This window comes from Dryas octopetala, chromosome 9 (genome assembly GCF_963921425.1).
Source record: "Dryas octopetala chromosome 9, drDryOcto1.1, whole genome shotgun sequence".
NCBI classification, from domain to species: Eukaryota; Viridiplantae; Streptophyta; class Magnoliopsida; order Rosales; family Rosaceae; genus Dryas; species Dryas octopetala.
Genome location: NC_141374.1, coordinates 14,385,962 through 14,398,309, shown reverse-complemented (window position 1 = coordinate 14,398,309; position 12,348 = coordinate 14,385,962). Strand labels below are relative to the sequence as shown.

Here is a 12,348-nt window from a genome sequence, read left to right as displayed (position 1 = left end):
TTTAATTATATAATAAAGTATAATTACTATTTATCTTGAGGGATGAATGATAGATTATCAAAAGAGATAAGGACAATTGTAAATCCCAACTTTTTCTCTTAACAATTATTTCCTAATTTACGTTCTTGGACTCTAAAAAGATTTTAAAAAAAAAAAAAAGATAAATTCTGTCAAATGAATTGATGCCATGTAAGTTTAGAAATAAATTTTTTCTTAAAAAAAAAAAAGAAATAATTATCAAATTCAAATAAGAAATAGAGCCCTATTAGGATTGAGATTTTTCATCCTAAACCTCTATAAATAGAAGAGATCTCTTTGCTTTTGATGAACAATCAATAGAGTAGAAACCCACCTTCACCCTCCCTAGTATACAAGACAACACTTGGTATTTTTTTTGTCGCCTATTGCTTTACTTTTCACTCCCTTGTAATTTTGTGGTTCAACTTCTGGCGAAAAAGAGAAGTAAAGAGCAGTTCATCCTTGTTGAAATTAAATGCCACTTCAACTTGAGATTTTCGGCATCACCAAGAGGAGTTTGTCCTTGTGGAAATTAATTGCCAAACGTACGAATTTGGTTTTGGTAAGTCCCTAAACTTGTAGGAAATAAATCAAATAAATACATGTCTGTAAATTATTTCGGTTGTTAAATTGTTTAAAATTCACTTTCGTTAGGAAAATTTACTAATAAATCACACAAAATAAGGGTAATGCGTAATTGGGGTTAAAGATCTAATTAGGGTTTAAAAATTATCAAAATTTACTAAATCAATTTACATCAATCAATTTATGTAAATTGAATCAATCAAGTTGGATAGATTGGATTGATCGAACTTAATTTAGATTCCTATCCAGATATATGGGATCACTTTAGCATACCGGTGTGTCTTTATAAGATTGAAGGATTTATAAATATGCAAATTTGATTTTGTTTAATGGTATATGAGATTGATGACATGTACAACTTGTTAAATCATCAAAAGGTTTTGGTGACAACGAAGTGTGGAATTTTGTCTAATGGGTATGGGATTGATGTTGCAGTATCTAAAGTTCTCAACCAATCAAAGCACAAGTATAAATTGTTAAATAATTGTCAAAAGGTTTTGGTGACAACAGTCAACAGTCTCCCTCATGCTCAATAAGGAGAGATTTGGGATAATTTAAATTACTCAATCTTACTGCAACATTCGTTTCAGAGTACACCCATCCAAATCCAAATTAGGGACATATTGAGGAGAAATAACAGATAACAAAGTTAATAGGGAGAAAACTCTTTCTTGAAATAAAAATGGCCAAATTTTACAAATAATACATAGTTTGAGACTTTGAGTGATATTAATTTCAATATTACACTTGCATGTGGTTTAACAATTTTTAATTATACACTTGTGATTTAATATATTTTCAATCTTTTTGTCAAACTATTGTTAAAATTCTACTACGTGCATGTCACGTGATGGATTACAAAAACCAATCCATCTCCTTCTTTATACAAGAAGTGATACATTTTACTTGAAAAGACAAATTTACCCATCACGTGTGAAGTGCACGTGGTAGCATTTTAACAGTATATTAACGGAAAGTGTGAGATTGAGAACATATTGAATCACAACTCACAAGTGTATAATTAAAATTTTTCACATATACCACACAAGTGTAACATTACGATATCACCTAAACCACATATACCATTTGTGAAATTAGGCGCAAAAAAAAAAAAAAAAATACCACATCTGATGTTTGATTGTGTAGAAAGTTAATTTAGGATGAGAATGATTGTGGGAAAGAGTGCAAGTAAAAAAGATGAATTCTTTTATAAGCTTTAGAAATTAAGGTGATTTGCAAGTCAATGACTCACATTTCTCATGCTTATGTGTGCTCAGATTTCTCATGCTTATGTATGTTTAACTACTTTTCTAATGCTTATGTATACTCAACTACTTTTCTAATGCTTATATATGCTCTCACATACCTTTCTCATGCTTATGTATGCTCATTTTTTTTTTCATTGGTAATGGGATCATGTGACCCCAATAGCTTGCTTGTTTAACACCTACATAAATAGTGTATCCTCATCTTTCTCATGCTTATGTATGTTTATATTTTTCATACTCATATATGCTTTCATTTAGGTTAAAAGCATCATAGTAGCTTTCAGATCATATAAAAATTTGAAGATTTATTAAATAAAGTGAGAGGAGTCAAAACTCAAAAATGACTTTTTGAACTTGGGAGGTATAAAATGCATCCATAGTTTTTTCTTTAAATACTTTAAACCAACTCAAATAACTTTGGTTAAATTCATGGGTTTTACTTACAAATGACCAAAAAACATGTATGAAGGCTCTAATTTTATTTTAAAACCATAAATCAAAGAATCTCAAATGTCATGATCAAACTCTAAAAAAGCTTTGAACGTCAATTACTTTATCAAATGAACGCGAAAATCAAAATTAAAAATAGATTTAGACCGAAAAGTGCTTTTTAGAAACTCCAAAGTTATTTGAAACACAAACAAACAAATCCAAATGGATAGAAATCAATACATTAGATGTTTTGGATTACAAATCATAACGAAATGAAATTAAAAGATGAAAAATACAAACAAAAAAACCATAGAGACATAAGTGCAAACCGACACAAACTACATAGACAAAAATAGAGCTAACTATAGATTCCACCCCAAAAATATGCCTTGTTTGACATTTTGCCCCTCAGCCTAAATTTTTTAACACTTTACCGCCTAAACTCAATTTTGTTAAACACTTTACCCCAAAATTGTTAAAAAATCAATTTCTCCGTTGGTTTTGCATATGTTTCACCACGTCATCATCACATGGACTTCTGCTTGATGCCATTTCTGTCTTCTCATGCTCAGCTTGACTTGATGATTAACACGCAAATGCCCTCAAACATAAGGCCTCATGGTGCCAATGTGTGCAAAACTAATTGAGAAATTGATATTTGGCTTATATGCATATTTACCCCCTGAAACTATAGATTCATCTCACTTTACCCCTTTAAAGTTTATTGTTTTAGTTTACCCCCTGTAAATTTCTCTCATGTCTCACATACTCGAAACCGTCAAGTTCTTCAGTTCCACAATCAATTTACCCATTGCCATGGAGACACCACGTGAGCAATTCAAATAGTGGAATGGATGGACATGACGGTTTTGAGTTATATGAGACACGAAGAAAACTTATAAAAGCAAATTGAAACAATAAACTTTAAAGGGGTTAAGTAAGATGAAACTATAGTTTCATGACTTAAATGTGCAAATAAGCCACATAAATGATTTTGGGATAAACTGTTTAACATAATGAGTTTAGAGGATAAAGTGTCAAAACTTTTCATCTTAGAAGAAAATGATCAAATGTGGTAGAAATTGGAGGTGGTATCTATAATTAACCCCTAAACAAATCTTTTTGTCTTTACAATAACTTATATTATCTTTACTTTTCAACATAAGCTTGAAACTTGTATGAGAAGCAAACTTATATTACTAGTAAACTTACATAAAGTTGTATAATAATTAAACTTACATAAACTTGTTTCACAAGTAATTCTTTTATCAACTATCTTACATTTATGGGACCTATTTGAGACCTACCCAGTTGTACTTTTATTTTCTTTAGTGTTAAGGGCCTGTTTGGTTTAAGTTTTTAAGACGTGAGAATAGAAAATCAATTACATTCTCATATTTGGTAAGTACAAAGAAAATAAATCAATTTATGGCGCAAGAGAATCTGATGCCCTTATTGGGAGGAAAATGAAACCCTTGCTCCAGCTTGGGTTTTGTTTTCCCCCACTTGGGAAAACATTTATTTCTTTTTTTTTGGACAAAACTAACCCTGCTATTATTTTAAAATGTCATCTCTATTGTCATTCCTTGAATAAATAATAAATGAGGGTATACTTGAAAAATTGACACTTTTTATTTCCAATCCTTGCACAACCCAAACATGAGAATGTAAATAAAAAAGTAATTTTTGGTTTACTTCCGTAGGATAACAAAAAACAGGAAAGGGAATTTCACATTCCATTCCCCCCGGAAAATGCAAAAGAATTGATTTTCTAATAAATCAATTCCATGAACCAAACGGGCCATAAGAATTAGTTGGATCATGACTCATGCAACTCTTTTTTTAGATTTAAATATCATGCCAATTATGATTAAGACACTTATAAGTCATCTATAAATTACAAAATCTGCCACACAACTTAACATTGGCTAAAATTTGATTTTCTAATTTTATGAATTATGTTTATAGTATCATGGTAATAGACTACAATCCCTACTTAATTCAAACCCTCCTAGATCAGTTGTCATATATCATCAAAAGTGTAACAAACATAATAATAGGTAAATTGCTACACCATGTGACATAAATATATACATTATATGCATTGATTTATGATTTAGATTCATGGTTAATGTTGATGTGATATATAATAGGACAATACTTGGGTCACCCCTTCGGTGTACCCCAAGGTCACCCCTTCGGAGTACCTCAAGGTCACCCAATTTCCTCAAATTTCAATTTCGGCAATACTGGTGCATGATCGAAACCGTTCACTTTTTAGATAACCTATAAAGATTATCTATGTAAAAAATCAAATTAATCGAAAATCATTTGTTTATATAACTGTTGTCAAGTAAGTAGAAAAAATTGATAGTTTCTGATTAAAGAATAATTTTTTTATTAAATCGTTGATTTTTTTTATTTAATCGATAACATTTATATAACCAATTTTCGATTGAGTTAATTTTTTGCATAGATATCTATAATAAATGATCTAAAAAATAAATAATTTCGATCATACGCTGATATTACAAAAATTGCAATTTTTGGGAGTGGGGTGACCCAAGTACTATCCTATATAATAGACCACGTAGGTTTATTATGGCATTAATACTTGTATGAGGAGATAGATAAATTATTATTAATGGTGCATATTTGGATAGGCAATGATTGTGCCTATATTTGATGGGTTTAATATAGATATACAGGTCTTGTATATTTTCAGACCAAAAAAAAAAAAGTATTTTATTTGATTTTCCGTTGATTTTTGTGACTTTTTGAAAGATCCATTTTTTAATTTGAAAAAGATATCCAAATATTATCCTAGCAACAATTTCAAACCAAAATGAATGGAGAATTTTAGGAGAATACAATATATATTTTGAATTCGTTTAGATATTGTCAATTAGTCAAAGGCTAAATTCACAAAGAAAGAACAGAAATTCTAGGTTTTTATGGTAGAAAAATGTATAGTTTTGGTTCATCTAATTTTCTAGAATCATAATAGGTGGGATTGGTTGGCAGATCATATTATTAGATCTTTTTATCATAATTTGACTATTATTATTTATTTTCATTAGCAATGAAACACTATCTGGTCCCTCCCTAATTACCAACCTTCAATTACTACCATTAAATTTGGAATATTTAACAATAACACATATTACCACTTAGAAGTAGTTGGCATGAAGAATAAAATTAATTGGAAACACACCTAAGATTATAACACTATTAAGTAGCAAATTATGTCCTAATTTTTACATGTCCAAATTTCCAATTGCAGTTGGGTTCAACTGTAATCGTCCGCACAATAGCGTACCACCCTGGATTGATCGATCGATCACCTTTACTACGTCAAGCCAAAAAAGCAACAGAAAAAGCTCGAACCTCAAAGCGCGCAGAGAGTAGAAGGCAAAGAGCCCATAACTTCTGGTTTCAGTTCTCACCTGCAAACCCATCAGCGTCTCTGCCATGGACTACCCGGTCAAGAAGGAGCTTCTCGACACTTCCACCGTTCTGCAACCGAACGGCGCCGTTCCGAAGATGCTCGCCTCGCTAATCGACCTCGGCAGCAGCAGTAGCAGTAGCAGCAGCAGCAGCAGTAGCAGCGACTCGGAGGACGGCGGAGGCAACGCCGTCGTTTCGGGAGGTGTTCTAAAGAAGAGGAAGCTGGACGAGTTGGGCGTCGTTTGGCCCGTTGGGCTTCTGGATCCTCTGCCGCAGGAGGAGGTGCCGCCGATGTTGCCGGAGGCGGAGGCCGCCTCCGCCGCTGTCACGCGCCCGGAAGAGAGTGGCGTGGTGAGTCGACCGAGCTGTAAGCAGTTTTGGAAGGCTGGGGATTACGCGGGGGCTGCTTGTGGCGATTGGGATTCTTCTGGAGGTAATCTAAACCTCTCTCTCTCTCTCTCTCTCAACAAACTGCTGCATTGTTTTCTATGTGTTTCTTTTCTTTTACTATGATCTGTTTGGTTGCCGAGAAAATTTGGAGACACTGTGATGGAAATTGACTGCTCTACTTAATTAAAAAGAGTCCTTGCTAACATGCAAGAGTGGATTTGGCTTTGATATGGGATTTAATGCCCAAATTGGAAAGTCTAACAGTTAATTCAAGACTAAAAGCTTGAACGTTATAACATATTAATGGTGCTTTTCTATGTAGGTGGGATGGATCATGTCAGGGTTCATCCGAAGTTTCTGCATTCGAATGCAACCAGTCATAAGTGGGCTCTTGGAGGTATATGTACTTGATTTTCTAATTTTTCTGTATAATACTTGGGTTTTGGTGTCCCTATGCTTATGCCTGAGCGTGTGATGTTTATTGCAGCTTTTGCGGAGCTTTTAGACAATGCGTTGGACGAGGTAGTTTCTTGTTCCTCACTTCTGTTTGAGTTTTTCTACACGTGTTTTTCTCTCTGCTTGGACATATGCCTTCATTTCAATGCCAGGTTTGCAGTGGTGCTACCTATGTTAACGTAGATATGGTTGAAAATAAGAAAGACGGTAGCAGAATGTTGATGATCGAAGGTAGGACTTCTTAATTCTGCAAGACCGCAACTTCTTTTTTTCTTTATTCTTTCGATGTCTTTTGGAGAATGCTAAGTGGTTTCATTTTTGCTCCCAAATTCTCATTCTTTCTGGAAAATTTGTTTGACGTCCATTGCAGATAATGGTGGCGGCATGGATCCTGATAAGATGCGACATTGCATGTCATTGGGGTATTCTGAGAAAAGCAAAGTTGCAAACACTATTGGACAATGTATAACACCAATATATATCCAAGTGTTTTCGGTTTTCTATATTTTTATAAAGAGTAATGTTAGCTGCTTGTTTATACAGATGGAAATGGTTTTAAAACAAGTACCATGAGGCTTGGAGCAGATGTAATTGTGTTCTCTCGTTGCAGTGGAAAAGATGGAAAAAGGTTTCTTTCTGTTCATAACTGTTTATTGTTGTTTCTTCCACAATGATTTTTTGGTTAGGTTGGTAATAATATTTTCCTCAGCTTCTGTGAAAAAAAAGAGGAAAAGTTTTAAATTTGTTAGTTGTTTTTAAGGTTTAGAAGCCATGATTACTTGTAGGATTTTGTTCTTTCATCTCTTGTATCCACTTTGGCATGGAGTGGCTTTCTATGAAATGAGAATGATTAATTATCTCGAAACAATCAAGTAATCAAATATATAAATCACTTGTTGCTCAAATTTGGATGTTTGAATTATACTTCATGTTTTAGTTTGCACACATGCACGTGCTTGGGTTTCTATATGTTTTTCTAGGATTCAGTTGTGGATTTATCCTGTGATGGTGAATGAGGCACATTTTTGTTGTTTTGGTGATTGTAGTAGTACTAGTTTAATCTGTACTTTCGGAAAAAATTAATAACTTGGAAGAAACTATGGCTTTGTCTTTTTCGTGCTATTTACTACTCACGGTGTCTCCCCCTCCTTTTCTTTTACTAAAAGGAAACTCTATGTTGTTTTTGCTCGATTTATTTTTCACTGCTTCTGAAACTAATTGAGACATGTTGACAATGATTTTAGTGCTACACAGAGCATTGGATTGCTGTCCTACACATTTTTGAGGAGCACAGGAAAGGAAGATATTGTAGTTCCCATGGTAATGACACTTAAATTTTCTTCGTCTACCTCGTGGACTTTATACATATTGTCTTCAAGCTTTTTTGTTTCTCCGATGAAAACTTCACACATATTTAGTTGTCACATCAGTGAGGTAGGTTGGGCTTTAACTGTCCATTGGACCTTAAAAAGTTATGCTAGAATAAAAGAGGGCAAGCCTTATCTTGTGAGATGCACATTTTGAGGCCTCATTCATGCGTAAACCTTTTTGGATTAAGAATAAAAGAAACATAAAAGTTAAGAAGTTGCTTTGGAATTCCTTTGAGGACCTTAGCTAGGGATTTTATTTGTTTATATCATGATTTAATCCACTGGGTTTGATTGGGTGTGTTTGTGGAGAAGAAAGCAGTAGATGTTTTACAGGGTGGAGCATTCTGTTTTAGAGGTGGAGGATTCCTTTTTGAGGTTGCTGCTCTTTTGGATGATTGATTAATCTTTTTAACTGTTATATTTTTCATTCCTTTTCTTTTTTACACTTGTATGCATGGGTTCTTTTATTTTCAATAAAATTATCCAAATGCCACCAAATAAAGGGAAAACCATTGCCTGAGTTGCATGTTGCTCCTTTGTCAGTAGAGCAACTACAATTAGTTGATTTTCACTGTATTGTATTTAATTCATTATTTCTTTAATGTGGAATATGATTAATGTGTTTTAGGATCTGCATTAAAATGATGTGTTTTGTTGTGTTGATGAAATGAAAAGATTGATTATGAGAGAGGACAAGGGGGTACTGGGAACAAGATCGTACGATCCTCTGAAAGTGATTGGGACAAAAATGTGGAAACAATAGTTCAATGGTCACCATTTTATAGTGAAGAAGACCTGCATCATCAGGTAACTCATTATTGTTGTAGGGCATATACCAAATAGGTAACTCATCAGACACCATCACGTCATTAATTTTGTTATTTTTACCTGCTGTTTAGTTCTATCTGATGAAAAACCATGGCACCCGAATAATCATATACAACCTTTGGGAGGATGATGAAGGACAGTTGGAGCTTGATTTTGATGCTGATCCACACGTATGTTGATTCGTGAGTTATATGTTTTTTTATATTTTTGTTTCATGGCTTTTGTGATTCTAGCAGAGTAATATATGGTGTCCGATGTTGCAGGATATTCAAATTAGAGGTGTCAATCGAGATGAGAAGAATATACAGATGGCTAAAGAATATCCCAACTCTCGTTTTTTCTTGACCTACCGGCACTCTTTGAGGGTAAAGTCAGACTTCACTATTCTGTTGCCTAATTATCGTTGTAGAATTAGGATAAAGTATTGTTCATATAGGTGGAGACATGATAAAGAACTAGAAGAGAATTGTGAAACATGGTTCCTGGTCTGATTTTGAAGACAAAATCAGTCTATCTGTTCATCTATTATTTGTTTTAACATGTTACTTCATTTTGACTCCAGAGCTATGCATCAATTCTCTATTTGCGGCTTCCTCATGACTTCCGAATTATTCTTCGTGGGAAGGATGTTGAGCACCACAACATAGTGAATGATATGATGATGTCCCAAAAAGTCACATATCGGCCACAACCTGGAGCTGATGGGATCCAAAAGGATGCAAGTGTAATAATTCATAAGGAATTTTTGATTTAATATTCATGTCTACTTTTGATTCTGTATTTCTGATTGCATGCAACTCTTGTCATCAGATGGTTGCTATTGTCACCATTGGATTTGTGAAGGATGCAAAATATCATATTGATGTTCAAGGGTTCAATGTTTATCACAAAAATCGGCTGATTAAGGTACTTTTTGTTTTAAACTACATTATTTGTTATGTTTGGTGCATCTCCTTTGTGAAAAAGTATCTCTCTCTTGAACTTGCTGTTTGAGCAATGATCTTTAGATCAGTGTTTAAGCACAGGTCAATGGACTTCTTTGAAAAATTTCTTACATGAAGTTCTTTTTTCTTGTTTTTGTTCCCAGCCATTTTGGAGGCTTTGGAATGCTGCAGGAAGTCAGGGCCGTGGTGTTATAGGTGTTGTTTCTGCATTCAAGTTCCTTGACTTTAACCAATTAGTGGAAATTGAGTTTGCTTCTGATGCATTTTAATCTTGCAGGTCTTTTAGAAGCTAATTTTGTCGAACCAGCTCATGATAAGCAGGGGTTTGAGCGTACAATAGTTCTTTCAAGACTTGAGGCACGATTAGTACAAATGCAAAAGACATACTGGTTTGTGGTGTATTGGTTAATTGTATACAATTTTCTGCGTCCACTCTTGTGAGTTGCTTTGCTGTATTGATACTCACAAATGGGCATTCACTACTGCATATATAGGTTTACTAATAGTCATAAAATTGGCTATGCTGCACAAAGGAATAAGAAGTTTATTAATGGCTCTGCAGATAAAGGTATGTTATGGTCCCTACATTCTTCTGGGTAGCCTGGGGAAAAAAAGTCATTACATTTCTCTGTGGGCTGTGCAGTTATGTACTGGCTGTCAAATCCATGTCAACATTATCAACTCATACATATTTTTTAATTGTAGAGACTTCTCCTGATGGCTTTCCGCAAACTTCTCCCTCTACAAGGAATGGTACTACATCAGGCAGTAAGAGACCACTTTCAGTTTCAGAGAAGTTCCGTTCACACTCTTATCAGAAAGTTGAATTAAAAGCTTCAGAAAGATTCTCCAAGACAGCAGACCGTGGACATGCCAGTAAAGGCAAAAATAGAGTGCAAACCCCCACGAAATCTGGGCAAGAATCAGGTTCTTCTGAACCATCCTCACCTTCAGCAGTTGAGGTTAGTGATGATGACATGCATGTGAATGGCAGTAGTTGTAAGACATCCACTGCTAATAAATATTCTGGGAAAGATGGCCCGGATGTGACTCGGTTATCTTCACGTATGGAAGATACTCAATCTCAGAAAGATTGTGCACCATGTGGAGAAACCAGTCTACCCACCACAAGATCCAAGCCAAAGGTTACTTCCAGTTACTTTAGTTACATTTCTGGCTTTGCAGTAGATGGTTATATCTGTGTAGTAGGGTTTTGCTTATGTTATTTGTTCAATTGTCAGGGAAATGGTGTTAATGGTGAGTGTTCCCTTTCGGAGGGTGATTTACGCATTGTGGAGCAATTGAGAAAGGAGAATCGTGAATTGAAGGAAAGGTACTTGTTCTTCCCTTTGCATCATAAAGTGTTTGTATGTCACTCTGTTTGCTTCAGTACTTACATGCTGGTTGTCCTCAACTCTTTCCTTCTATATTAGATTGGCGAAAAAGGACAGCAGGGCTTTACCTGATGTGCTGCAGGACTTGCTGCTTGAAAGGGAGAGGTGCAAGTCACTTGAAACTCAGGTGTTTGCCTTTACTATATATTTTCTTGAGCTGGCTGGAAAAGTAGGAAATAGATCTAAGTAATAGATTGTTCTCTTGGCAAATCTATTAAAAAATTTTAATTACTGCCTGGTCTTTGCTCAGCTCCAAGAGGCACAACAAAGAGTTGAGGTGTTGAACAAGGAACAAGAAACACTAATTGGCATATTTTCCGAGGAGAGGGAACGGCGAGACAATGAAGAGAGTAATTTGAGAAAGAAGCTGCAGGTTCAACCCAGTCTGAGTGGTGCTTTGTTCATATGTTTTACTTTTTAAGGTTCACTTCCCTCTTATATGCTTCTTGCTTTTGTAGGATGCATCTAATACCATTCAAGAATTGCTTGACAAGGTAAGGGAACTGGAAGTGATGAATTCTGCAAATCGCAAATCCAAAAGGTAGCTCTGTTGCCATAGTGTGCAGTAATCTTTTAGGACATGAGAAAATGTAATTTGACCGAAACTTCTGAAGTAGTCTAACGTAGATCGGGAGTGAAAATGCGTTGGGTAGCATTCTTTTTTATTTTGACTACTTGTGCTGTATAAAGGATGTAGAAGGAAAAAGCAACCAAAGATATGATATGACGTATTTGAACATCAATCATGTGTCGATACACTGGTTGCTGCTAAATATGGATCAGAGTGAGGCAGTGTTGAAATATTGTATAGAATACAAGTTCCCTATCCACCCTTTTCTTTGCATCGACCAATTACTAAATGGTCGTTTTTCCGAGGTAAGTTTTGTACTTTCAACATTTTAATTGTGGGCGGAGCATCCGAGCATTGCCATTTTTGTAAGAGAATGAAAAATGAAGTTGTTAAGTTCGACTTGTGCAACCACTGGAGCATATGACAAATGTAATATCATGGATTGAGTTTTTTTTCTTTATATTTTAATGACAAATTTATTTTAAAAAAATATTAAACAAAGCTAATAAAACAAAATTGTTGAACATACCCTCCCCTATCCTGAAACCCCTTCCCTACCCCAACTTCCTCACTAATCACAAATGGAAGCCGCTGTATAATTTGGTTGACCAACTAACCAATCCAGGTCTTGGATGGTGGATGGTG

The 12,348-nt window shown here is 34.7% G+C and overlaps 1 protein-coding gene across 1 annotated transcript; it reads left to right on the top strand.

The window, feature by feature from the left end:
- Positions 1–5,664: 5,664 nt before the first annotated feature.
- On the top strand, positions 5,665–12,097 carry LOC147274505 (protein MICRORCHIDIA 7-like). The gene is made up of 20 exons (XM_086256306.1): positions 5,665–6,183; positions 6,463–6,537; positions 6,628–6,662; positions 6,749–6,827; positions 6,967–7,059; positions 7,140–7,224; positions 7,841–7,916; positions 8,642–8,773; positions 8,866–8,964; positions 9,058–9,159; positions 9,357–9,518; positions 9,605–9,700; positions 9,882–9,933; positions 10,016–10,127; positions 10,233–10,306; positions 10,444–10,883; positions 10,980–11,071; positions 11,172–11,259; positions 11,383–11,505; positions 11,591–12,097. Exons 1-20 carry the CDS (start codon positions 5,775–5,777, stop codon positions 11,675–11,677), a joined length of 2,511 nt encoding a protein of 836 aa, XP_086112432.1. The 5' UTR covers positions 5,665–5,774; the 3' UTR covers positions 11,678–12,097.
- The last annotated feature ends 251 nt before the right edge of the window (positions 12,098–12,348 follow it).

What these genes read in the sequence shown, in the direction of transcription:
- LOC147274505 (XM_086256306.1), top strand. Translation starts at nt 5,775, where the DNA reads ATGGACTACCCGGTCAAGAAGGAGCTTCTCGACACTTCCACCGTTCTG. An exon ending in CCTACCGGCACTCTTTGAGG is followed by an intron (nt 9,160 to 9,356) that starts GTAAAGTCAGAC and finishes TTTTGACTCCAG; the next exon opens with AGCTATGCATCAATTCTCTA. An exon ending in ATTTGAGAAAGAAGCTGCAG is followed by an intron (nt 11,506 to 11,590) that starts GTTCAACCCAGT and finishes TTGCTTTTGTAG; the next exon opens with GATGCATCTAATACCATTCA.